The 27876-nt window shown below is 40.5% G+C and overlaps 2 protein-coding genes across 2 annotated transcripts in view; one reads left to right on the top strand and one right to left on the bottom strand.

Annotated features, from left to right (window-relative positions):
• Positions 1 to 27876, top strand: part of LOC132541467 (PRAME family member 12-like) — a 140543-nt gene that overhangs the window by 82463 nt on the left and 30204 nt on the right. The window lies entirely within an intron of this gene.
• LOC132541264 (PRAME family member 7-like) lies at positions 16605 to 26331 on the bottom strand. Its single transcript, XM_060201014.1, has 4 exons — positions 26114 to 26331; positions 23877 to 24187; positions 18309 to 18881; positions 16605 to 17238 (listed from the first exon to the last, which is right to left on the bottom strand). The coding sequence occupies exons 2-4, from the start codon at positions 24161 to 24163 to the stop codon at positions 16605 to 16607; spliced, it is 1494 nt and encodes a 497-aa protein (XP_060056997.1). The 5' UTR covers positions 24164 to 24187; positions 26114 to 26331.

Genomic DNA, 27876 nt, shown 5'->3' on the forward strand with positions numbered 1-27876 from the left:
AAGGTTTTCAACATAATTCTCATAAAGATAAAATTAACTTACATTTAAAGTCTAAGGTAAAAATTAGTTAACAATCAATATATTTTAACTAAGTTGGTCTAAACAAAAGGTTAAATAGACTTGTTGATATGTAAAACTCTCCACTACCTTCTCTATTAGAAATGGTAGATTGCACAATGGCTATGCTAATTATTCTCATTCCTGAGGTTTCCTCTCCGGCCCACACCTAGGATGTGTCTCCATCTTGAATGGGTGTAACAAAAGGTTAAAAGACGTTGTTGATATGTAAAAGTCTCAAATTCCTTCTCTATTAAAAATGTTAGATCGTGCAGTAGATATGCTAACAACAAGTTTTGTTTCATAGTAAGTAAATTGCAGCCTGCTGCCTTTGGGACTCTAGGCCATTCCCTGACCCCATGCAAATGCCCGTCAAGACAAGTAGCTCCCCAGAGGGAAGAAATGTTTTTTTTTTTAAGCTGATAAAGTTTAGCCCACAGAGGCAGATATGGCCCCCTCAGGCCTTCCCTTGGCAACATGCTGGTTTTTGTTATATATGTTTCTGTTCACCCCACACCCTTGAAACTATAGTCATTTAGTTAAAAAGAAAAGGGGGAATTGTCGCATGCTTTACATTGGTTTGTTCTAGCCCTCCCCCGCCAAGAGAATTGGATCAGTCCAGTTAATTTCACAGGCCCGCTTGGCCCCGCCCCAAGGGACCCCGGGAGAGGGTTCCTGAGTTCGAGAGTGTGAGAGTTTCAGAGGGTTCCCCAGTATGAGAGTTCCAGAGTTCCTGAGTTCGAGAGTAAGGGAGAGGGTTCCTGAGTTCGAAAGTAAAAGAAAGAGTGCTTGCGCCGCTGCAAAGAGACAGCGGAGTTCTGTTTGGTGATTAGTTTTTCTTAGTTTATGAATCGTTGTTCCTGAATAAAGAAATACAGCTTCCCTGCCCAGCCATTGTCTCCGCGTCTCTGTTACCCGCCTGTGAAGCTAGCCCGCCCAGCCAGAGCCTGCCAAATTTTAACAACACTTTGTGTCTTTTTCAATTTCTTTGAGTAGTGACTCATAATTTTCATTATACAAGTCTTTCACTTCTTTGGCTAGGTTTACTCCTAAATATTTTATTGTTTTTGTTGCTATAGTAAAAGGAATTGATTTCTGGATTTCAACTTCTTCTAACTTAGTGTTTTCATAGAGGAATGCCACTGACTCTTGAATGTTAATTTTATAGCCTGACACCTTACTGTATTGCCTCATGATTTCCAAGAACTTCTTGCTGGAGCCCTTAGGTTTTTCCATGTATACTAGCATGTCATCTGCAAATAAGGACAGTTTGACTTCTCTTCAAATCTGTATCCCTTTAATTCCTTGTTCCTGCCTGATTGCTATGGCAAGAACTTCCAACTCTTTGTTGAATAGTAATGGTGATAGTGGGCATCCCTGTCTAGTACCTTATCTGAGTGGAAATGCTTCTAGTTTTTCACCACTGAGTATGATGTTGGCTGTAGGTTTGCTATATATAGACTCCACTATCTTCAGGAATTTTCCATCTATTCCCATTTTTGTAGTGTTTTGATCATAAAGGGTTGCTGTATTTTCTCAAAGGCTTTCTCTGCATCTATTGATATGACCATGTGGTTTTTGGTCTTGCTTTTGTTGCTTTGGTGGATCACATTGATTGATGTATGTATATTAAACCAACCTTGCATGCCTGGGATAAACCCCACTTGGCCATGATAAACAATATTTTTGATATACTGCTGTATGTGGTTGGCTAGAATTTTGTTCAATATATTCGCATCTATGTTCATCAGAGATATTGGTCTGTAGTTTTCTTTTTTGGTTGTGTCCTGTCTGCTTTTGGTATCAGGGTGATGTTGGCTTCATAGTAGCTGGCAGGGAGTATTCCAGTGTCTTCAATCTTCTGGAAGACTTTTAAAAGTAGAGGTATTAGTTCTTCTTTGAAAGTTTTGTAGAATTCATTTGTAAAACCATCTGGTCCAGGACTTTTATTTTGGGGAAGATTTTTGATAACTGTTTCAATTTCATTAGCTGTGATGGGCCTGTTCATGTTATCCACTTCCTCTTTACTTAGTTTTGGAAGTTGGTAGGTATCTAGGAAATCGTCCATTTCTTCCAGGTTCTCTAGCTTGGTGACTACTAGTTGTTCATAGAAGCCTCGCAAGATATGTTGAATTTCTGCATTGTCTGTTGTGATAGCTCCTCTATCATTTACTTTCCGATTTATTTAGGTCTTCTCCCTTTTTTGTTTTGTGAGTCTGGCTAAAGGTTTGCCAATTTTGTTTACTCTTTCTAAGAACCAACATTTACATTCATTGATCATTTGTATGGTTTTCCTATTCTCAATGTGATTTATTTCTGCCCTAACTTTAGTGATTTCTGTCCTTCTGGTTGCTTTAGGATTCCTTTGTTGTTCTTCTTCTAGGTCTCTAGGATGTGCAATCAGGCTGTTTCTTTGTGATTTTTCTTGTTTCCTAATGTGTGCTTGTATAGCTATGAACTTCCCTCTTAGGACTGCTTTAGCTGTGTCCCAAATATTTTGATAGCTTGTGTCTTCATTTTCATTGAACTCTCGAAACATTTTGATTTCTTCCTTGAATACCTCTTTTACCCAGAAGTTTTTAAGAGGTGTACTATTGATCTTCCACATTTTGAGACTGTTGCTAATCTTTTGTTGATTGTTAAGTGTTAGTTTCATTCCACTGTGGTCTGAGAAGTTGCTTGGGATGATTTCAATGCTCTTGAATTGGCTGATGCTGTCTTTGTGGCCTAACATATGGTCTATCTTTGAGAATGACCCATGTGGATTTGAGTAAAATGTGTATTCCAGTTTCTTGGGATGAATGACTGAAAATGTCCAATAGTTCTAGTTTATCTATCTCTTCATTAGCTCCCTTATATCTTTACTGATTTTCTGCCTGGATGATCTGTCAAGTTGAGAGAGTGGGGTGTTGAAGTCCCCTACTATGATTGCATTACAGATAATATATTGCTGTAGCTCTTTCAGTAGAAGTTTGATGTATTTAGATGGGTTCTCATTGGGTGCATAGATGTTAATAACTGTTAAGTCCTCTTGATTGACTGATCCTCTGAGCATTAAGTAGTGTTCATTCCTATCTTTTTTAATCTTATATATTTTAAAGTCTATCATGTCAGATATGAGATAAGCTGTTCCTGCCCATTTTTGTGGGCCATTGGCTTGTATGATAGTTTTCCATCCTTTCACTTTAAGTCTGTGTTTGTCTGGTCAAGTTAGGTGGGTTTCCTGTAGACAATATATTGTTGGGTTGTGTTTTCTGATCTATATTCCTGCTCTGTGCCTTTTAATAGGTGAATTCAGGCCATTGACATAAAAGATTGAAGATATTTTAATGCCATTCTTGTAGAGTTTTAGAGTGTTTTGATATATGTCCTATTTGTGGTGGTCTGGTGGTTTATAAGAGACCTTTCAGAATTTCTTTCAGGGCAGGTTTGGTGATGGTTGCTTCCTTCAACTGTTGCTTCTCTGAGAAGGTTTTGATGCCTCCATCTAGTCTGAATGACATTCTAGCAGGATATAGTATTCTTGGTTGAAAGACACTCTCATTGAGCACTTGATAGATATCTTGCCATTCTCTTCTGGCCTGTAATGTTTGTATGGCGAAGTCTGCTGCTAATCTTATGGGTTTTACTTTGTAGGTGACTCTTTGTTTTTCTCTTGCAGCCTTGAGGATCCTTTCTTTATGCTTATTCCTTTCCATTCTAAGTATGATATGTCCTGGTGTCTTTAGGTCTGGGTTAATTCTGTTTGGGACCCTCTGAGCTTCTTGAATCTTTATATCTTTGGTGTTGTCTAGACTAGAGAAATTTTCAGCTATTATGACCTGGAGAATGCTTTTTTTCCTCTCCTTCTCTTTCTTCCTCTGGTATGCCAATAATGTGTATATTGTTTCTTTTGAAGTCATCCCTTAGGACTCTGTTGTTGTTCATCATGACCAAGTGGGATTCATCCCAGGAATGTAAGGCTGGTTCAACATCCATAAGTCAATCAATGTCATTCACCACATCAATAAAAGCAAAGCCAAAAACCACATGATTATCTCAATAGATGCAGAGAAAGCCTTTGACAAAATCCAACACCCGTTCATGCTCAAAACTACAAAAAATGGGAATAGATGGGAAATTCCTCAAGATAGTGGAGTCTATATATAGCAAACCTACAGCCAACATCATACTCAATGGACAGAAGCTGAAAGCATTCCCCCTCCTATCGGGGACTAGAAAGGGCTATCCACTGTCACCGTTACTCTTCAACATAGTATTGGAAGTTCTTGCCATAGCAATCAGGCAAGAGAAAGAAATCAAAGGAATACAGATTGGCAGGGAAGATGTCAAGCTCTCACTATTTTCAGATGATATGATTGTATACATAGAAAGACCTGAAGAATCCAGTAGAAAATTACTGGAAGTTACTAGGCAATATAGCAAGGTATCAGGCTACAAAATCAATATACAAAAATCAGTGGCATTTCTTTATGCAAACACTAAATATGAAGAAGAAGACATCCAGAAATCATTCCCATTTACTGTTTCAGCAAAATCAATCAAATACCTAGGAATAAAGTTGACCAAAGAAGTGAAAGACTGGTATGCTGAAAACTCTGAGTCGCTACTCAAGGAAATAGAAACTGATACCAAGAAATGGAAAGATATCCCATGCTCATGGATTGGAAGAATAAATATCATCAAAATGAATATTCTCCACAGAGCCATATACAAATTTAATGCAATACCCATCAAAGTTCCACCAAGCTTCTTTAAGAGAATAGAACAAACACTACAATCATTTATCTGGAACCTGAAAACACCTAGAATTGCCAAAACCATCTTAAGGAAAAGAAACAGAAATGGAGGCAACACTCCCAGACCTTAAACTATATTATAAATCCATCATCATCAAAACAGCATGGTACTGGAACAAAAATAGGCACACAGACCAGTGGAACGGAATTGAAAGCCCAGAAGTAAATCCCAACACCTATGGGCATCTATTCTTTGATAAGGGGGCCTAAAGGATTAAATGGAAAAAGAAGTCTCTCTTCAATAAATGGTGCTGGAAAAACTGGGTTGAAACATGCAGAAGAAAGAAATTGAACCACTTTATCTCACCAGAAACAAAAATCAACTGCAAATGGATCAAAGACCTAGATGTCAGACCAGAAACAATCAAATACTTAGAGGAAAACATTGGTAAAACACTTTCCCACCTACACCTCAAGGACATCTTTGATGAATCAAACCCAATTGAAAGGATGACTAAAGCAGAAACAAACCAATGGGACTACATCAAATTGAAAAGCATCTGCACATCCAAAGAAACTATTAAACAAACAGAGAGACCCCTCACAGAATGGGAGAAGATCTTCACATGCTAGACATCAGACAAGAAATTAATCACCAAAATATATAAAGAGCTCAGCAAACTTAGCACCCAAAAAGCAAATGACCCCATCCTAAAATGGGCAGAGGATATGAACAAAACATTCACCTCAGAAGAGATCAAAAGGCTAACAAACATATGAAAAACTGCTCTAGGTCACTGATTGTCAGAGAAATGCAAATTAAGACAACACTAAGATATCACCTCACTCCTGTAAGAATGGCATACATCAAAAAGGACAGCAGCAACAAATGCTGGAGAGGATGTGGGGACAGAGGAACCCTTTTACATTGCTGGTGGGAATGTAAATTGGTACAGCCTCTGTGGAGAGCAGTCTGGAAAACTCTCAGAAGGCTAGACATGGACATTCCATATGACCCAGTAATTCCTCTCTTGGGGTTATACCCCAAGGACTCCATAACACCCAACCAAAAAGAGGTGTGTACTCCTATGTTCTTAGCAGCACAATTCATAATAGGTAAAACCTGGAAGCAACCCAGGTGCCCAACAACAGATGAGTGGCTGAGATAGCTGTGGCATATATACACAACGGAATACTATGCAGCTATCAAAAACAATGAACCCACCTTCTCTGACCCATCTTGGACAAAGATAGAAGGAATTATGTTAAGTGAACTAAGTCAGAAAGATAAAGATGAGTATGGGATGATCCCACTCATCAACAGAAGTTGAGGAAGAAGATCTGAAAGGGAAACTAAAAGCAGGACCTGAACAAATTGTAACTAGGGCACCACAATAAAAACCCAGTGGTGAGGGGTAGACATGCAGCTTCCTGGGCCGTGGATGGTGGGAGTGGGCGGGAGGGATGGGTCACAGTCCTTTGGTGGTGGGAATGGTGTTTATGTACACTCCTAGAAAAATGTAGACATATAAATCAGTGTTTAATTAATATAAGAGGGGGAAAATCAATTGTATGTCTCAAAGTTTCTCAAAACACAAACTGAATCATTTTAATATATAGGCTGTGTCTTTGATATGCGGACTCTCTCAAAACCCTAGACCAAGTAGATTAGAAGAATCCAATAGCACAGCTATATACAAGATACTGGATACTGTACAGGAAACCATAACAAAAAGACTTTTCAAAGTTAACCCAATTAACAAATAATGTGATGATAACATTAACTATCGATTGTCTTTTTGAACCCTAAGACAGCAGGAACCTCACATCTCCAGTATAGAGCCCCTACATCCCCCAGTCCTGGAACCCTTGGATAGGGCCCACTTTCCATATGCATCTCCCAATCCAAACCAAATAATATTGCATCCGCCGATCACAACCTAACCAATGCAACGAATGCCACCTCAACATGCTTCACCTCAGACTGTGTCCAGAGACTTCACATGTGGAATGACAACGCTTCAGCTTCATTACTCGGGTGAGACCTTTCCTTTTATATTACACTCTAATTTCATCTCAGGTAGTTCACTTTCTAACAAAGTCCCATAACCTAGATATACACCAGTTTCTGTGAGAGAGAGCTTATGTGCACACGTATCCATAAACTACTGCAAAATATATACCTGAAAGCAGAAGTACATTAGAGTTTGCAGTGAGTACCTCCCTAACACTTCCTCTCCACTATTCCAAGCTTGGGATCCATGATTGCTCAACAAATTGTTTGGCTTCGTATGTTAACTCACTTTCCAATCACCAGGTTCCAGATGCCACCAGGATGTGGCCAGGCTTCCCTGGATTAAAGACCCCACCAATGTGTCCCAGAGCTCAGCTTCCCCAGAGACCCACCCTACTAGGGAAAGAGAGAGGCAGACTGGGAGTATGGACCGACCAGTCAACGCCCATGTTCAGTGGGGAAGCAATTACAGAAGCCAGACCTTCTACCTTCTGCAACCCTCAATGACCCTGGGTCCATGCTCCCAGAGGGCTAGAGAATGGGAATGCTATCATGGGAGGGGGTGGGTTATGGAGATTGGGTGGTGGGAATTGTGTGGAATTGTACCCCTCCTACCTTATGTTTTTGTTCATTAATCCTTTCTTAAATAAAACATTTTTAAAAAAAGGAAAGAAAATGTCTTTAAAATGTATGCGGAAAAGAGTTCTGCCAATATTTTCCTCTAAGTATCTGATAGTTTGTGGTCTAACATCCAAGTCCTTGATCCACTTGGAATTTACTTTTGTATTTGGTGAAATACAGTTATTCAGTTTCGTTCTTCTGCATGTTGCAACCCATTGTTTCCAACACCATTTGTTGAAGAGACTCTGCTTTCACCATTTAATAGTCTGGGCACTTTTGTCAAAGATTAGATGTCCATAGGTGTGGGGACTCTCTTCTGGGCTCTCAATTCTATTCCACTGGTCAGTGTGTCTATTCATGTTCCAGTTCCAAGCAGTTTTGATGACAATGTCCCTATAATACAGTTTGAAATCTGGGAGTGTAATGCCTCCAGGTCTGTTCTTTTTTTCTCAAAATTGTTTTGGCAATTCGAGGTCTTTTCTGGTTCCTGGTAAACATTTGCAGAATTTTTTCTAGTCTCCTAAAAATGTGCTTGGGATCTTGATGGGGATAGCATTAAATTTTTAGATGGTTCTGGGTAATATACTCATTTTGATGATGTTAATTCTTCCAACCCATGAACATGGAATATCTTTCCACTTCTTTGTGTCTTTTTCCATTTCCTTGAGTAATTACTCATAATTTTCAGTATACAAGTCTTTAACTTCTTTGGTTAGGTTTACTTCTAGATATTTCATTTTTTTAGTTGCTATAGTAAAAGGCACTGATTTCTGGATTTCAATTTCTTCTAGCTTAGTGTTTGCATAGAGGAATGCCACTGACTTTTGAATATTGATTTTTTAGCCTGACACCTTAGTGTATTGCCTGATGATTTCCAAAAGCTTTTACTGGGTTCCTTAGGTTTTTCCATGTATACTAGTATGTCATCTGAAAATAATGAGAGTTTGACTTCTTCTATTCCAATCTGTATCCCTTTAATTCCTTGCTCCTGCCTGATTTCTATGGCAAGAACTTCCTACACTATGTTGAATAGTAATGGTGTCAGTGGGCAGCCCTGTCTAGTACCTGATCTGAGTGGAAATGCTTCCAGTTTTTTCACCATTGAGTATGATGTTGGCTGTATGTTTGCTATATATAGATTCCACTATCTTCAGAAATTTTCCATCTCTTCCCATTTTTTGTAGTGTTTTGATCATAAAGGGATGCCGTATTTTGTCAAAGGCTTTCTCTGCATCTATTGATATGAGCATGTGGTTTTTGGTCTGGCTTTTGTTGATGTGGTGGATCACACTGATTGATGTATGTATATTAAACCAACCTTGCATCTCTGGGATAAAACCCATTTGGTCATGATGAACAATCTTTTTAATATACTGCTGTATCCAGTTGGCTAGAATTTTGTTCAATATTTTTGCATCTATGTTCATCAGAGATATTGGTCTGTAGTTTTCTTTTTTGGTTGTGTCCCTGTCTGCTTTTGGTATCACAGTGATGGTGGCTGCATAGAAGCTGGCAGGAAGTAATCCAGTGTCTTCAGCCTTCTGGAAGACTTTTAAAAGTAGAGGTATTAGTGCATATTTGAAGGTTTTGTAGAATTCATTTGTATAGCCATCTGGTCTAGGACTTTTATTTTGGGGGAGATTTTTGATAACTGTTTCAATTTCATTAGTTGTATTGGGCCTGTTCATGTTATCCACTTCCTCTTTACTTAGTTTTGGAAGTTGGTAGGTATCTAGGAAATCGTCCATTTCTTCCAGGTTCTCTAGCTTGGTGGCATATAGTTGTTCATAGAAGCCTTGCATGATATAGTGAATTTCTGCGGTGTCTGTTTTGATATCTCCTCTTTCATTTATTATCCGATTCATTTTGGTCTTCTCCCTTTTTTGTTTTGTGAGTCTGGCTAAAGGTTTGTTGATTTTGTTCACTCATTCAAACAACCAACATTTACTTTCATTGATCTTTTGTATGGTTTTCTTATTCTTAATGTTATTGATTTCTGCCCTAAATTTAGTGATTTCTGTCCTTCTGGTTGCTTTAGGATTCCTTTGTTGTTCTTCTTCTAGGTCTTTAAGATGTGCAATCAGGCTGTTTATTTGTGCTTTGTCTTGTTTCCTAATGTGTGCTTGTGTAGCTTTAAGCTTCCCTCTCAGTTCTGCTTTAACTGTGTCCCAAATATTTTGATAGCTTTTGTCTTCATTTTCATTGAAGTCTCGAAACATTTTGATTTCTTCCTTTATTTCCCTTTTGACCCAGACGTTGTTAAGAAGTGTACTGTTGAGCTTCCACATTATGGAACTATTACTAATCTTTTGTTGATTGCTAAGTGTTAGTTTCATTCCACTGTGGTCTGATATGATGCTTGGGATGATTTCAATGCTCTTGAATTTGCTGATGCTGTCTTTGGCCTAACATATGGTCTGTCCTTGAGAATGACCCATGAGGACTTGAGGAAAATGTGTATTCCAGTTTCTTGGGATGAATGACTCTGAAAAATGTCCAATAGTTCTAGTTTATCTATCTCTTCATTTAGCTCCCTTATATCTTTATTGATTTTCTGCCTGTATGATCTATCAAGTTGAGAGACTATGACTATGTTGCAGTTAATATATTGCTGTAGCTCTTCGAGTAGACATTTCATGTATTTAGATGGGTTCTCATTGGGTGCATAGATGTTAGTAATTGTTAAGTCCTCTTGATTAACTGATCCTCTGAGCATTCAGTAGTGTCCATTCCTATAATATTTATTTTTATTTAAGAAAGAAGACATTAACAAAATCATAGGATGGGGGGTACAACTCCACACAATTCTCGCCACCCAATCTTCATATCCCAACCCCTCCCCTGATAGCTTTCCCATTCTCTATCCCTCTGGGAGCATGGACCCAGGGTCGTTGTGGGTTGCAGAACGTGGGAGGTTGCCTTCTATAATTGCTTCCCCACTGAACATGGGCATTGACTGGTCAATCCATACTCCTAGTCTGCCTCTCTCTTTCCCTAGTGGGGCGAGTCTCTGTGGAAGTGGAGCTCCACGGCACACTGGTGGGCTCTTCAGTCCAGGGAAGCCTGGCCGGCATCCTGATGGCATCTGGAACCTGGTGGCTGAAAAGAGAGTTAACATACAAAGCCAAACAAATTGTTAAAGAATCATGGACCCAAAGGTTGGAATAGTGGAGATGAAGTGTTGGGGGGTACTTACTCACTGCAAACTCTAGTGTACTACTGCTTTCAGGTATATATTTGCCCTAGATTATGGTTACCTGTGAACATATGCTCTATCTCCTGGAACCTGGTCTATATCTAGGTTTTGGGACTTTGTTAGGAAGTGAACTGGCTGTGATGGAATTAGAGAATACTATGAAAGGAAAGGTCTCACCCCAGTGATGAAGCTGAAGGGTTGTCGTTCCACACCTGAAGTTTCTGGACACAGTCTGAAGTGAAGCATTCTGGGGTGGCACTCATTGGGTTGATTAGGTTGCAATCAGCAGATGCACTCTTATTTGATAAGAATTGGGAGAAGCATAAGGGAAAGTGCACCCTACCACAGGACTGGGGGAAGTTCAGGCTCTATAGTGGAAATGTGTGGTTCCTGTTGTTTCAGGGTTCAAGAAGACAACGGATAGTTACTGTTATCATCACATTATTTGGTAATTGGGTTAACTTTGAAAAGTTCCTTTGTTAGACATACAATCAATTTTCCTCATCTCATATTAATTAAATAATGATTTATACGACTACAGTTTAATAGGAGTGTACATAAACACCATTCCCATCACCAAAAGATTGTGTCCCATCCCACCCCCCCACTGTCCCAGGAAGCTGCATGTCCACCCTCCCACTCACCACAGGGTTTTTACACTAGTGCCCTACTTTCAATTTACTCAGATACTGCCTTTAGTTTCCCTTTCTGATCTTCTTTCTCAACTTCTGTTGATGAGTGGGATCATCCAGTATTCATCATTATCTTTCTGACTTAGCTCACTAAACATAATTCTTTCTAGCTCTGACCAAGATGGGTCAGAGAAGTTGAGTTCATTGTTCTTAGTAGCTGCATAGTATTCCATTGTGTGTATGTATGTATGGATATGTGTATATATATATATATATATATATATATATATATATATATATATATATATATAGTTAAATCCTCTTGGTTGACTGATCCTTTAAGTGTTAGTGTCCATTCCTATCTTTTTAAATCTTATTTATTTTAAAGTCTATCGAGTCAGATATGAGAATCGCTGTTCCTGCCCTTTTTTGTGGGCCATTGGCTTTTATGATTGTTTTCCTTCCTTTCACTTTAAGTCTGTCTTTGTCTTGCTGAGTTAGGTGTGTTTCCTGTAGACAGCATATCATTGGCTTATATTTTCTGATCCATCTTCCTACTCTGTGTTTTTTTAATAGGTGAATTCATTCCATTGACATTTATTGATATCAAAGACTGAAGATATTTTAACGCCATTCTTGTAGAGTTTTAGAGTATTCTGATATATGTCCTATTTATGGTGGTCTGACAGTTTATAGGAGACCTTTCAGAACTTCTTTGAGGGCAGGCTTGGTGATAGTTGATTCCTTCAACTGTTTCTTGTCTAAGAAGGTTTTGATGCCTCCATCGAGTCTGAATGACAGTCTAGCTAGCAGTGTACAGTATTCTTGGTTGAAAGCCTTTCTCATTAAGCACTCGATAAATATCTTGCCATTCTCTTATGGCCTGTAGTGTTTGTGGGGAGAAGTCTGCTGTTGATCTTGGGGTTTTTCCTCTGTAGGTGACTATTTTTCTCTTGTAGCCTTCAGGATCCTTTCTTTATTCTTATTGTTTTCCATTTTAAATATGATGTTTCTTGGTGTCTTAAATCTGGGTTAATTCTGTTTGGAACCCTCTGGGTTTCTGGAATCTTTATGCCTTTGATATTATCTAGACTAGAGAAGTTTTCAGCTATTATGGCCTGAAGAATGCATTCTTCTTCTCCCTCTCTTTCTTCCTCCGGTAAGCCAATAATGCATATATTGTTTCTTTTGAAGTCATCCCATAGGTCTCTGTGGTTGTTTTCAGCATCTCTAAATCTCTATTGGAGATCTCTTACTTCTTTTTTAGTTGTCTCTAATTTGTCCTCGATCTTGCTAATTCTGTCTTCAGCCTCATTGATTCTATTCTCTCTACCCTCTACTATTTTCTGGAGTTCCTCTATTATGTTACCCTGTTCTGATACTGTTTTAGCTTGTTCAGCTAGTTGTGTTCTTAGCTCAGCTATTTCAGCTTTCAGCTCTCTAATAACCTCAAGATAGTTAGTGTTTTCTTCCAGAGTCTCATTTGTTGTTCTTGTATTTCTGATTACAATTCTTTCAAACTCTTTACACACTCCTGTGATTATTTTCTTAGCTAATGTTTGGATGTTGAACTCCTTATTTTGTGCTTTACCCTTTGGGTGGCTTTTAGCTGGAATCTTGTCCTGGTTCATTTCTCCAGTATTTCTTCATGTTGGTTTCACCATTTTATGTATTATGTTATGAGTTCCCTCTCTTAGTGCTTTTCAAATTACTGACCACTATTTCCTGGATTGACTTGTGTTGAAGTAAGAAAATTAAAGGGTTCAGAGTGGTGGAAGTTAACAGTTGTTTCAATAGTTTATTAATCTCTGAGTTGGAGCTCAGTGATTTTAAAGCCTCTTTTTCTTTTTTTCTTTTTTCTTCTCTGTAGACTATGGGAGCCTGAGGTCTTCTGAACTATAAGTAGGTTTCTTAGATTAATCACTTACTCCTGACCAGGAGCTAAGGCAGGGTGTGGCAGAGATAGTCAAGTGGTTATGCAAAGAGATTTTCACAGCCCCACAGCTATGCCACTGAGGTATAGGTCTTCTCCTGAGTTTCCTGGTTAGATCTCTGTTGCTTGGTGTCCCTCCCTGCTGTTGCTCCAGATTCTGAGGGTAGTAGCAATGGAGATTCAGAGTTGCACTTGGTGAGTCTCCGGGGAGTCCTCTCCTCTGTTCAGCTGTCCCCTTGTTGGTAGAACAGACTGGAGGTGGTGTCTCAACTGATAAACCTGAAAGGCTATTACCAGCCACTTAATCTCTCTGTAGGCTCCTCTCTGTCACCAGCACATGTGTTTGCACTCACCAGTGATTTGGTGGGTTCCTATAGGAGTTCTAGTCCTGTCTTGTTTCTGTACCAGGTAGTTTCCTTTGGCTGCAATGTTATTTGATATGAATTGAGAGAACCATGGAGGAAAGTATGCCCCACCCTAAGGTTCCAGGACTGGGGGAATTATAGACTCTTATAGTGGAAATGTGAGGTTCCTAGTGTATTATGGTTCACGAATACAATGGATACTTATTATTATCATCACATTATTTGGTAATTGGGTTAACATTGAAAAGTCTCTTTGTTAGGGTTTGCGGGATAATACCCAGCATCTTGTATATAGCTGTGCCACTGGTTGCTTCATTTTTCCCTGGTCTAGGCTTTTGAGAGAGTCAACATATCAAAGACTCAGCCTATGTTTTCTTCCATTTTAGTCATACCTACACCTATTATTCTTTAAGATTTCACTTCCTTTTTCTAATGTTTTTTTTTTTTTTTTTTAAGTTTCTTCTATCTCCAAGTGCTGATGGAACTGGATTTCAGAGCTCTCTGTCTGGTCATCTACCACTAACATGTCTCCTCTGGGACTATGGATCAAAATGCTTTATAGAATCCATATAGTGGAAGGTCTGGCTTCTGTCACTTGGCCGTGAAAGGTGCCAAACAAAATGCTGGATAAACAGGAAACAAATAGTAGGAAAGAGCAGATGAGAACAGGGATTTGGGAGGAGAAAGAAGCTAGAAGGTCTCGTTTAGGTCTGCCCCAATGGGTACATGACATTAACACTTTTTGCTTGAACTTGATGGCTAACATGGAGGCAGAATAAAAATATTGATTGAGATGATGGTGTCAGAGTTGAGAACAGGAGTAGAAAGCTGGACCAGGGCAGACATTAGCTCCCAAATTTGAAGAAAATATATAAACACAATGGACCGTCTACCATGTCCACCTGACCAGGGCCCATATATATTCCTGTTTATAGCACAGGGGCCTGTATAACCTCTGAGTCCCTGTCAACCTGAGCTCACAATTCATGGTCACAGCTGGGAACATTCTAGGCTGCAAGTATTTCAGGTCGAGATTTCGTTGAGTGGCAGATAGGATGACCCAACTTCCATTCAGAAAGTGTGGCAGTCCCTAGCATTGCTAGTTCATAGTGAGGACAAGGTCCCGAAGAAGCCCACGGAAGGCTAAAAATTCCTTCCTGTATACAATGACCAATAATGGTGGACCAAGGTGTCTCTTAGAGGTCTAAGTCTATTGTCCAAGGATTCCCAGATTAGGGCTCCTGGGGAAGGTGTAGTAAAAAATGACATCATTGAGTGAGCCAGTGTCTTCCTCTGACCCAGCTTTGTAGTCCCCTCTGCATCTGAAAAGCTCAGGCTTTCTCCCAGCAGTTAATGTATTGAGTGTAATTTATTGCATCCAAACTTGTGTTAAGTTTATGGAGACTGGACTTAAGTTAGGGAGGAAATAGGATTACATTGAGCTTGAAGATAACCTTGATTTCTACTACATTAACTTGTTTGATGATTCTAATAAAAGCTGGCATAGAGAAAACAAGTGTACCTTAGTTGATACATATAATTTGACTGTGTATCTCTTGGATAATTGTAGACAGTGCTTATCCAGGAGTGACAATAATGCTGATGCTGTCAAAGATATTAAGACATATATGTTACTTACTTTGTTGAGCTAGTTCAGGAGATAGAGTGACTGAGGGGAGTGAAGTAGGCTGTATGGGTGTGTCTAGGCCTAAGCAGTGAATTCTGGAGTAGACAGTCTGTGGAGCATTCATAGGCCTTTCTGCTACAATGCCAAGCTATTTAGGACTCAGTCTAATCAAAGAGGACTACTAAGCGCTTTTCCTCTGAGGTATGTATGTGCCCCTACCTTATGGAAACGTGTATACAAGTGCCCCCTAGGTGCTAGCCTATATCTAGAGTCTGCAGTGTGGTTAGAGAGTGCACCATATGACATGGAACTAGGTAGTTCCTTGTGCTAAGGAAGGTCTCACCAAACTGTTGCAGTTGAAAGGCTGAAATATCAGGCTTGGCGTCTCTGGCTATAATCCAAAGGCAAAAGTCATTGGCCCTATAATGGGGCATGGTGGCACTTGTTCTGTTCTTTAATTGAGGTCATCAGTGGCAGTTTAACCTTGTAAGGAATCAAGAGGAGAGCAAAGTCTCATGGGATCAGGACGGAGTTTGACATGGATCTTAAGAGACTGGGAAGCATTGCTTGCAATCTCAGGAAGATTTTCAGACAGCAATAATTCTTTTTTTATTATCATCAAATTTGTTGAAAATACCATGGTGGGAATTTCTCATAATCTATTTGAACTCACTGTGTCATATGATGTTATATGTCATGCAATGGTATCTACTAATAACTACATCTTAGCTACTGGCAGAACCAGACCGTTCTGTTCTATCTGCTGTAAGGTTGTAGGTAACTTTGAATTAAAAACATTTTTTAGAATTATTTAACCATTTAAGACTGGTGTGAGGATTACTATTGTTTATAAATTTTAAGCACTAAGGGCTTAAAATAATATTTTTGATATGCAGAACTCAACTCTAGTCACCTAAGGATCTAGAAACATTCAACCTGATTTTCCATAACATACTGAATGGCTTATAAGACTGTAAGTTAAGAGGAGTATAGTTTCACACCATTCACGCCATCAAAGTTCTGTGTCCTCACATTCACACCCCTATGGCTGATAACTTCCTATATATATATATTTATAGCATAGGTCTGGGTAGAAACATGAACAAGACAAGAGAGAAACTACATTGAGATCCATTGTATTTCTCAGTATTTCATATGACATAGAACAGGTAAAATCTCCCACATCAATATTAACCTAAATTGCAGCCCCACATTTGTTGCAATTATTTATGATAATTTTAAATCTGATTCTATTAGATAGACATTTTTCTAACAGAATCAGATTTAAGGCATTTCATTTTTTAGAGTCAAATGCATTCTGTACAGGTGAAAAATGAGCTGGGTTTGCTTTGTTTATCTATCGATCACATGCATATGCAGACTGAAGCAGGGTTTGTGTGCACATTGAGGAGCAAAATTCCTAGATGCCACTTCTAATGATTCTGAAAGGTATAACGATGGCTTTAAGTTCTCCATAATGAGTTTCATACAGATGTGAGCAGGGAATAAATGTGGGCTCCCAGTTTCTGAACTCCTTCCTAGCACAGTGTGAGCAATGACAACTGCTCATCATGATGGACCTGGAGTATCCAAGATGCTGGAGAATGTTTGAGATCTGAGTACAAAGCAAGTCTAATACCCAAGACTGTGGAACTCCCTGGGGGTTTGAACTCTCCAGAGGGGCAGGAAACAGCTGGAGACACAAATGCTGCAGCCCCGTGGTGCAGTGCAGCAGCTTCTCCAGGATGGCCATGGACAGGCGGTTCCCATGCAGGTTGAGAGACCTGAGCTGGGAGCAGATGCTCAGGGCAGGGAGCAGGGCCTCAAGCTGGGGGTCCTGGAGGCCACACAGACTCAGGTCCAGGTCCTGCAGGGTGGCTGCATTTACCTCCAGCAGAGCTCCCAGGGGCTCACTGACAGAGGTCAGGGGGATGCCTCTCAGACACAGTTCCTTCAGCTGCCGGATGTGTGGGCTCTGGAACAGGTGAGCCAAGTCTCTTTCTGTTACTGTGCAGTCAATGAGTGAGAAGACCTCCAGCTGGGTTTGAAGACTCCTGAGGAGAAAGAAGGAGGATAGGATGGACATTGGCATCAGCAAGACTATGAAAATTCTGATTTAGGTGATGATATGTATATATATATCAAGGCTCATTTATTCTCTAGCCCAATGAATCCAATGCTATGTAAAGCTAAACTCTTTCTTTTCAGTGTTCACATGAACCTGGCACTGAATCTTGCTATATGTAAAACATGTTTCTTCTAATTCTGGCAGATATATGTATATTTTTCTCATTGTTCTTTCTTTCTCTGTGTATTTCTCTCCAAAAGCATGAAATGTGTAGTACATAGTAGGACATACTTTAAAAGATCTCCCAGTCTAACTAAAAGTGTTGGTGCCATTGGCAGCAACACTGGATCCAAATATAACTACACTCATTCAGGCTTCTACAGACCTTCATTGAACACTAGCTACACCATTTCTGGCATGGGTGAGACTGCTAGAATCATGTCACAGAACAGAGCTAGGCAGGGTCCCACAGCAACTGCCAGTCTCCAGGACCTCCCTGAAAACTCTTCATTCTTAGCATATGTTCTGCTAATTCCCTCATTCCTCAGCTGCAGCCTGTTTATTGACCTCTGCATACTTGCACTGCCTGTGTATTATTCACAATCCTGCCTGGACACACCTTGCAGTTCAGGAATTGGAGGCACTGTGTGGGATCTCTTCTTCACAGTCCCCTTCACTAATAGTTGTCTAGTCATCTAAGAGACCTCTTCAAACCTGAACCTGAGAACCAACCACACTCATGAAATTAAATATTCCAACAAGCATCGGAGCAAGGTGTTGCTTCCATAACTCTGTCTAACTTTGTCCTCAGCTTCTCATGGTTACAGTCTGATGGAATATTTATGATGGGAGAGATATATTCGAGTGGAATAGTGTAGTGGTTAAGTAAATTGGCTTTCAACCCTGAGTCACCATGTTCCATGTTTAGGAGTATCCTAAAGTAGTCTTTAGAGACAGCCGGGCAAATAACAATAATAAATAATAATAGAATTGGGAGGCAAGGAACTTGAGATCCGATGTCTCCTGCACAGTTACTCTGCCAGGGACACACCCTACCTGAGCAGCTTTTCCAGATGGCCCTGAAGGAAGGAGACAGATTCTAAGTACAGCTGTTGAAGATAAAGTAGGTGGAGGAACTCAGATCTAAATTCGGTGATGGGATGATCCTGGTTCTCCAGCTCGTTTGAAGGGATTGCATCAAGTATGTTGATGTTCAGACAGAGTCTCCTGAGGTTTTTCATCCTGCCCAGAAATGGCCACAACTTTTGTGGTTCTGGGGTAGTCCATATCCAATTAATGTCCAGTTCCTCGACATCACACAATGAGATGCTCTGTAAAAGCTTGACATTCTCTCTGTTCAGTGAATATATTGTCACTTTCTTACAACAAAGGTGCACTCCCTTTCTCTTCTTGATCCACTTCAGTATGTAGGTGCAAAAGTGATTGTCTTGACACTGACTGAGGATGAGGTCTGCACACACCTCCATGGAGGGCCTTCCCTTCTCATTCCTTGAAGGTCCATCAGCCACTAGTTGTCTCCTTACTGAGTGCACTGTATCGTCGACTCCAGTCCACACACTCCAGAACTTCTCTCCATTGAAGTGTAAATCCAACACCCGGAGCTTACACCTGCTTTAGGGAAAAAGGGACATTGATGAAGATACAAAGCACGAACACAGTTTTTGACCCAGAATGCCACAATTTCCCAGGCTCATACCGACCAACTCTTTGATTCCCTCCCACTTCAGAAAACAGCTTCTTTCTCTCCACTTTTCTTCTAACTTTCTACATCTAATAGCCACATTTCATAGTTAGCTTTCACCAAACTGAGAAAATGAAAACTGTGAAATGTTATTCCATTGTGAATGCATTCAAGTCAACTGAGAAAGTGGAAGACACCATTTTTCTTATGCTCTCTTTGGATCTGTGTGTCCTCCAGTTGTGTAGCTGAGGCAATGTGAATTCAGGACATTCTCTGCTGGTAGACTCTGCTTACTCTATTTAAATAAAGATTCCCACAGTGAGGGCAAGATAATAGTGTAACTGTTATGCAAAAAGACACTGATTTTCAAGGTGTCAAGGTCCAGCTTCAATCTGCTACAAAAACATATTCCAGATAAAAAAAATAATAATAACTTAGAAAAAGAAAAAAAAAGTGCCTAGCACATTGGTCTGAGTATATGTTCCTTAAATCTAAGAACTTATGACTTCAAGTCGTTAATCATGTTGAATTAAACAGTGGGCTCAAATTGTGAATACATTTCTAATAATGGCTTGTTCTTTGAAATATTGACTCTCCAAAGAGCTTAGACCAGGAAGAACAGAAGCAACCTCTGGTGTTGTTTTACAAGATACAGCTAGCTATATGTAAATAGAGTCAAAGGTCATAATTTAAGGTAAGGTCAGGTCATGTATTATACAGCAAATTCTTAACAGTGAGATTCCCAAAGTTAATCCAATTACTAATTTATTTGATTATAGAAATAACAATTGCCTTTTTAAACCCTCAGAGAGCGGTATTGGGCAATATGTCAGCTCCCCCCTTCTCCATTGCTAGATGCACGATGTCCTTGTCTCTCTCTCTGGTGAAGCTATTGTGGCATTTTGTTACCCAACTTGGGGCCTACCCACCCAACCCCCAGATAAGTGTACAGCCTCTTGGAGCTCTGCTGTCTCGTATTTTACAAAGGCACTGTGATTCTTTTTTTTTCCTCTTATTATTTTCAGAGACCGCTCCGCCATGGGAAACCTTCTTCCTTATGAAGAGGTTTCTCAAATCCTATACTCTTATTTCATGAGACAGTTTTTCTGTCTCTGGGCCACACCTTAGTTCCTTATGATCATGATCTTAGAGTTTGGGAGATGTGCGGAGATTTTCCCTGGGACTTCCTGGACTCCCTCTGCCATGTGTTCTGTGGTGAAGGGTGACTGTAACTTGCAGAGGCTACTCCTAAACCTTGGCAGTCCCCATGAATTCAGACACATGGTTAATTCTACCCTCCTGATTCAATTTGTTCTTCTATGGGAAGACATTTTTGGGAATGGGTGCCTGCAGCAATCCCACAGGAACAGTCAGAACCAGTCTAACTGGGATTTTGAGGCTCTTTTTGAAGTAGAATGTCCTCCAGGGTCTCATAATGTGACACAGCAGGATCTAAATAATCTGGATCAAAGTGCTTTAAAAAAAAAAAAGAAAAGAAAGAAAGCCCCATACCACTTCTCTCTCCTCAAACCCTAGCTCTCTCTGACACTGTATCTTTGAGTACTCTGACATTTAATTTACTTTATAAAAAAAATACTGGACACAGCCATGATTTCAGAAATCATGTAGACATCCAGAAACAATCCTAACTTTTTTTCTTTTGATCTTTTTATTTTTCTGTCTTGTATAAATGTGAAACATTTAATCTAGGAAACCTTATGAGCATGGGTGGGGTAGATAGCATAATGGTTATGCAAAGTAGCTCTTATGCCTGAGGCTACAAAATCCTAGGTTCAATCCCCTGCACCACCATAAGCTAGAGCTGACCAGTGCTCTGGTCAAAAAAAAAAAAAAAAAGGAAAATTGAACATTGTCACTCTCATGTTAACTCTCTAAGAAACCTGAGTTTCTTTAAAGACCAAGGGAAAAAATAGTTAAAAATCAATATATCTTAACAAAATCATTACTGAAGAGCTTGTGCACACCTAGGGTGTGTCTCCATTTTAACTGGGCATAACAAAAAGGTAGGAAAGACACTACTGATATTTAAAGCTCTCAAATACTTTCTCAATTAAAGAGGTAGAACCAGCCCAGGTGAGAGATAGATCACACAATGCTTATGCTAATGATTCTCATGCTTGAGGCATCTAACAATAGTTCTTCTGTTTACCTTTCCACATTTTATTGAGCTTAAACCATTAAAAAAAAAACTTGACACCATAATAGAAAGGGCTTTCAAAATTAAGAAGGTACTTAAACCAATTATAATCATCAATTATAGTAAACTTCTAATTTGTTAGTTTTTTTCTTCACAAGTATGTGATTACAGCTATGTCAAGCCTCCACATGAAGAAGCATCTGCTCATATGGAATCGCCAAATTCCATTTGGGCCCCTGTCTTCTGACATCGACCTCCTAAAACCAATGTGACCAGACATGATCTAAAGAACCTGAATCACAGACTCCCAGGAGAGAACTTTCCTACTGCCTTTCTCTCACCCATCGCTTCCTGCCCTTCTTGCTTCTGCTTCACCTGTCATGTTTTGGTGGTTCCAGCTCACTTTCTGCTGAAAAGCGGAATTCTGGTGGTTGACCTTCCCCATCGAGATAGATATGCAGCATTTCATTCCCTGGCATTTCTTCCCCGATGGTCAGCATTGGACTGATGCTTCTATCGGACTTACTGGTATACCTCTTGGACACTTAACACAAATTTACAACAGCTTCCCTTTACGCTGCTGGGTTTCTCAAAGACTGATCCCAGCACTCCATGGAGTTTGAAGGTTGCTGCCTTGGGTATACAGGCCACACCCCTTCACCAACAGCCCCTGCCCCCAGAGGCAAGAAACACCCCCTTCACCTGATTGGCCCTGTGCCCAGAGGCAGGAAACACCCCTCTTGCCAGCAGACACTGCCCCCAGAGGCAGGAAATGCCCTTTGAGGCAAGAGACGCTCTCTGAGGGAGGAAATTCCCTTTGAGGCAAGAAATGACTCTTAGGCCACCAGGCCTCCACTTGACATCACAGGGGCTCTTGCTGCTCTCCTACTTGTTCCTCCCTATCTTGTGCCAATTCTTTTGAAAACACCTGCATGATATAGGTTTCTGGTCACCCCTACACTGCTATTCCTCTGACAGAAATGGAGTCTTCTACAGATATTCACCCAATTAAATATGGACATTTAGATAGAAGGAGATTTCAGGAAATTGTGAGGATGTGGTTGAGTTTCGCAGGGCTTGAACATGAGAGGTGAGTCCAATCCTATTAGTCTCTCTCTCTACTGAGAGGTTGAGAAAGGAGGGACAGTAATACCCCAAAGGTGTGCCTCCTCCTATCAGACTCCCTGCCTCACAAAGCACCCTGCATTCCTGATACTATGGATATTAGATAAAAAGAAAGGAGGGTGTTGGTCATTATACCAGGTCCCCTGCATTGCTTAATGCTGTGGTCTATTTACCTCATAATTGTTTTGCCTGAGACCCACCCTGCCTGCAGGATATTGGTTTAATCCCCACTGGTTAGAACCTTTGCAACAGTTGCTATGGAAGCTTATTACCTTCACACTCTTTCCTTTCCTCCACCCCCACTCCTAGCCATTTCCTTTTCCCACTTGCTACTTCCAGTTAAGGAGATATATAAAAAGCATTGTCTCTGATCAGTAAAGGCATTGCATTGTGTTCCTGCTCAGCCACAAGTTCTTTGTCTCTCTCTGGAGAAGCTATTCTGGCAGCTACACTCTTTTCTGATTCCGCATTCTAGCCCTTTTCAAAACCATGAAATCTAATCCTCAGACAGTAATTTGGGACCACCTGCATTTCAGGTGTCCAGGTCAGGCAAAAATTAGTAAAGTTATGGGCACCCTGACATATACCTAAATTAGACCTACTAGCCTTTTCCAAAAAGGAAGTCCCCAAATCTTTATCTTCAATACTCTTGCCTTTAGGTTCATGATTAGACATCAATTTGTTCTTCCTTATATCTTGACTCATTTTCAGCCACCAGGTTTCATATTTTACCATGATGCCAACCTGCCTTCTATGGGATCAGGACCCCACCCAGAACCTTAACTGTCTGTGTCCTTAACTCTCACCACCCAAAACCTTGATCCACTAAGGAAAGAAAGAGACAGTATGGGAGTATGGATTGACCTGCCAATGCCCATAGTCAACAGAGAAACAGTTACAGAAGCCAGACCTTCCACCTTCCACACCCCACAACGATACTGGGACCATAGTCCCAGAGGCATAAAGAACAGGGAAACTATCAAGAGAGGGGATGGGATATGGAGTTCTGGTGGTAGGAATTTGGTAGTATTGTACCTCTCTTATCCTATCGTCTCATTTGTGTTTCCATTTTATAAAAAAAATAAAGAAAGAAAGAAATAATAAAGAAAGTAGTATGTATCTAGAGAGATCAAGGATCATACAGCATTGAATTGCTTCTTTCCTCTTAGTGTTTACGGGTTTGAATGTGTGCTCAACACTTATGTGAAACAAATGACTAACAGTCAGTCCTTAAAGAGAGTTCCACTCAGGCCGAAGTTGAAAAACAAGATTAGAAAACAAAACACAAGTAGAACCTGAAATGGAATTGGCGTATTGCACCAAAGTAAAAGACTCTGGGATGGGTGGGGAGAATACAGGTCCATGAAGGATGATGAATGACATAGTGGGGGTTGTATTGTTAAATAGAAATCTGGGGAATGTTATGCATGTACAAACTATTGTATTTACTGTTGAATGTAAAATATGAATTCCCCAATAAAAAAATAAATTATATATTAAAAAAAGAGTTCCACAATGGGCAATAAGCTGTCACATTGGCAGTAGAAAAGCCTTGAGGCCTCCCCATTGGCCTCCACTCTCCATGACCCAGCTGTCATCCAGGAAGCACAGACCCTTCCAGACTAGGGGTCCTCTTTACCTGGGGAGAACTTCCTGCTGAAGGAGGACATCAATTCCATCCAGGAGAGCTTTCAAAGCTTCATCTGCAGGGTATTCACGCAGATCCCCCAGAGGCAGTCTAGCAAAGGGCCAGCTCTGGACAAGAGCCTTCAGGATATTCCAGCATCTTTCAAAGTAAGCTTCCTCAAAGAGACTTGGGAAGAGCTCTCCAGGCAGACTCCTCAGGGAAGAGATGGCCAAGTTCTCATCCCTTAAAAGACTCTTAATGGTCAGTTTTAAGAGACTGGATGGCTTTTTGTAGTTCATCTGGAATTTCCTCAGGCAGCAAATCTGTGGGAATAGTAAATGAAGATGACATGATTCTCAAGGCAGCATGAGATGGCCAGTCTCCATCATACTGCTCTTCAAGGAACCACCTCAGCAGCCAAGTCACACCTCTGGCAGCATAATAAGATATTGTGGCAGAGTCTCCACTGTTAGTCAAGGAAGAGCATAGTCAAAAATAGATTACAATATCTAAGCAAACAGCCAGATACGGGGCATAATTCTATTAACTTGGGGATTTTGAAATGAGTTATCTCATATCATTGATACTGGGGGATCAGACAGCTAGAACCCATGCTCTCAAGAAGCTCCTTTTCAGCAGGTGGGGACCTGCAGCTTGAAGCCTGGTCCTTGGGATCTATAATGAGTTAGCACCTCAAAGTGTGTCACAACCACCTTATCCTTCGTATTCTAATTTCTTTTTTTTTTAAATTTATTATTTTTTAATATTTATTTATTCCCTTTTGTTGCCCTTGTTTTATTGTTGTAGTTATTACTGTTGCTGTCTGGATAGGACAGAGAGAAATGGAGAGAGGAGGGGAAGACAGAGAGGGGGAGAGAAAGACAGACACCTGCAGACCTGCTTCACCGCCTGTGAAGCGACTCCCCTGCAGGTGGGGAGCCGGGGGCTCGAACCAGGATCCTTACACCGGTCCTTGTGCTTTGCGCCACCTGCACTTAACCCAGTGTGCTACCACCGGACTCCCCCGTATTCTAATTTCTTAAATTTGTGAAGGAGGTCTCCCATACCTGCCTGCTCTGTAGGTTATCATCATTACTTAGAGCATGTGGCTGTGCTAGTCAAGCCATTGTTTCCTTGGTGGCAGTTACTGAACATACGGGCTTACACATGCAAGAAAATGGTGAAAAGATATCTTTAAGAGGTAAACATTTGTTCACAGTGTGAGATCTTACTGGCTAATCCATCCACTACCTAGATAATTCTAAGTATGTACAGAGACGTCCCATAGAAATGTACGTTCATGGGAAGCTTGCGGACTATCAGATAAAGGGAAAAAAATGTTGACCAAGAGTATGAGGTGTTTGTGCAGGGACTGAGCCCCAGCAACAGCTCTAATGCCAAGGAAAACAAATCATGTAACTCCAAGCAGAAAACCAAAAAGATAGAAAGGGAAGCATACAGTGAAATTTGGGTTGGTTTTGGGGGTTGCACCAATTGGCCTCGTGAGAAGGAAGACCAGGAGAGACATGGATCCATTTCTGAGTTCTCAGTCCTGGTCATAGATGATAGGCCTGACTTGGGGGTGAGAGGATTTACAGACATCTCTTGATGAAATGAGAAATTGAAATCATCTGACAGCAACTGCATTGTAAATCATGTATGTGCAAATCAAAAAATGAAGGAAACAATGATAACAGGTAAATACAGGAGATGTCAAGAAACAAAATGTCTAGAATTATTTGTCACTTTAAAGACTTATAAATGAATGTACACATAGCAAACCAACACATTTTGGAGTAAAAATGAGTCTATGTAGAGGCAATACCAAACCCTGAAATCTGTTCATGTGAAAATAACTAAAAAGGGAGAAGTTCCTCCAGGAAACATCCACTAGTAGGCAGGTCATGTTCTGATCTCTGCCTCGTTCACAAATACAGGCTTATTATTATTTATAAAAGAGAAACAAATAACAATATGGAAAAACCAAAGCAATCGGGCAGGGGATATAGGATAATGGTTATGCAAACAGACTCTCACACCAAGTCCCAGGTTCAATCCCATACACAACCATAAGGCAGAGATGAGCAGAGCTCTGGTGTTTCTCTCTGTGTGTCTCTTGCTCTGAATCTCTCTCAAAAAATAAAAAATGCAAAAAAAAAAAACCCACAAATGTAGTCCCTTATGTATTTTAACATAGTTGCTTGAACACAGATGACATATGGGGTCTTTAGCAGAGGAGGGTAACTTACCAGCTGTGATGAAGTTGGCTGAGTGCTCAGAACTCAGGTCTCTGGAGAACCCACAGGCAAACTGAAGAGCTTCAAGGCTGTGCTTCCCTGTTTTGGGACCTACACTTTGATATCCTATTCAGGCTACACCCTACTCCACCAAATGCCTGGAAGGAAGAGTTCCCTTGAGGAAATAGGATGTCTCCTTACATCCCAAAATCCCCTCAGGCCAATCCTGACTAAGACTCTCCCCTGTTAAAATGGTTAGATATCACACCCCCATTTGGGATAGAGACTACTTGTGGTTGACTCTGGAAGTGAACATATCAGGACATGGGTAGAGTTGAAGCCATATAAGCATTTCAGTGCTAGGTGTGACACTGGGGAGAATTCAATCTGCTCCCACGGAACCCCAGGAACACAACACCCAGGAGTATCAATGTTGGACTCTAGGATCATATCATAATGATTACAAAATAGTATTGACAATAACAGAAGAACATTAAAGTTTTAACAACCCTAACTTTGATTGTAGGAATCGGATTATGTGAGACTTGGAAAGGAAGAGTGTGTGGGGACTGGAAGAAAAAGAGGGCACTGTCTACAAATGCAGACAGATAGTTGTAGAGATGACAGTTAACTCATATGTTCAACTTAAAAGAACTGCTGGGGCTTGGGTGGGATTGGGGATTCAGAATGGTGGCAATGGGAACATTATGGAATTATAACCCTACTCCCCCACTTTTTCTCCTTTTATTTATTTATTTATTTTTTTTGCGGAGCACTGCTCAGCTCTGCCTTAGAGTACAGAGGGTTGAACCTGGGACGTTGTAGCCTCAGGTATGAGAATCTCTTTAAGTAACAATTATACTATCTACTCCTGTCCAGAATTATACACCTGTTGACATGTAATTTGGTGAACCAGTATTACAGCATTCATTAAAAATAAAACCAAAAAAGAATTTAATGTTTCAGGGGTTGGTTAAAATGGAGATCCATTCATTCTACAGAACAGCAGTGGGCAGGGTGGGGCTCTGTTCTCATACTTGCCTGGAGGTACAGGGTGGTTCTTCACAGGATGAGGAGATCAGCTCAGATATGATGGCCTCAGGCTAGAGACTCATTTGCATAAATCATTAATTCCCCCATAAAGAAATTAAAAAAAAACAACTATGGGAAACAGAGAAAAATCTAGCAGGGGCCAAACTAAATCTCTCAGAGGTAGGGGGAAGGGGACATTGGATGGGAGCAGGGCAGCAGACATGGCGGCCCATCATGGCTGCCTCCCCGGGGCACCTAGGTGCATGCCTTCTGCACAGTTGGGCCTCCCGCCCTCCTGCTATGAAATCTGCACAGATCCAGGACCACCTGGAGACCACAGGCTCCCTGCCAAAACTGGGCCCCCTGGCCAGGATCTCCAGCTTGGATCTGAAGGTGGACGAGCTAGAATACACAGAGATTCATCCAGAGATCGCTACCTACAATTCTTGAAGCTGAAGTTCCTCAAGAGGCCACCGCTGGACAACACACTCCCCAAATGGCTAAGACAGTACAGATCTGAATTCGTGTTTGAAATGACATGTCTTCGTAACAAAAGTTTCTCTCCTTGTGTATTGAAGACAATGTGTATGTGTGTGTTTAAAGTTTGGTAACATTAACTTTAAGGCTATATTCTTACCAGACAAAGTTAAATGTAAAAGGTTTTCAACATAATTCTCATAAAGATAAAATTAACTTACATTTAGAGTCCTAGGTAAAAATTAGTTAACTATCAATATATTTTA

Source organism: Erinaceus europaeus, chromosome 11 (genome assembly GCF_950295315.1).
Source record: "Erinaceus europaeus chromosome 11, mEriEur2.1, whole genome shotgun sequence".
Lineage (NCBI taxonomy): Eukaryota > Metazoa > Chordata > Mammalia > Eulipotyphla > Erinaceidae > Erinaceus > Erinaceus europaeus.

What these genes read in the sequence shown, in the direction of transcription:
- LOC132541264 (XM_060201014.1), bottom strand. Translation starts at nt 24,163, where the DNA reads ATGAACTACAAAAAGCCATCCAGTCTCTTAAAACTGACCATTAAGAGT. An exon ending in CAGCAGGAAGTTCTCCCCAG is followed by an intron (nt 18,882 to 23,876) that starts GTAAAGAGGACC and finishes TCCCTAAAGCAG; the next exon opens with GTGTAAGCTCCGGGTGTTGG. An exon ending in CATCTGGAAAAGCTGCTCAG is followed by an intron (nt 17,239 to 18,308) that starts GTAGGGTGTGTC and finishes CTTTCTCCTCAG; the next exon opens with GAGTCTTCAAACCCAGCTGG.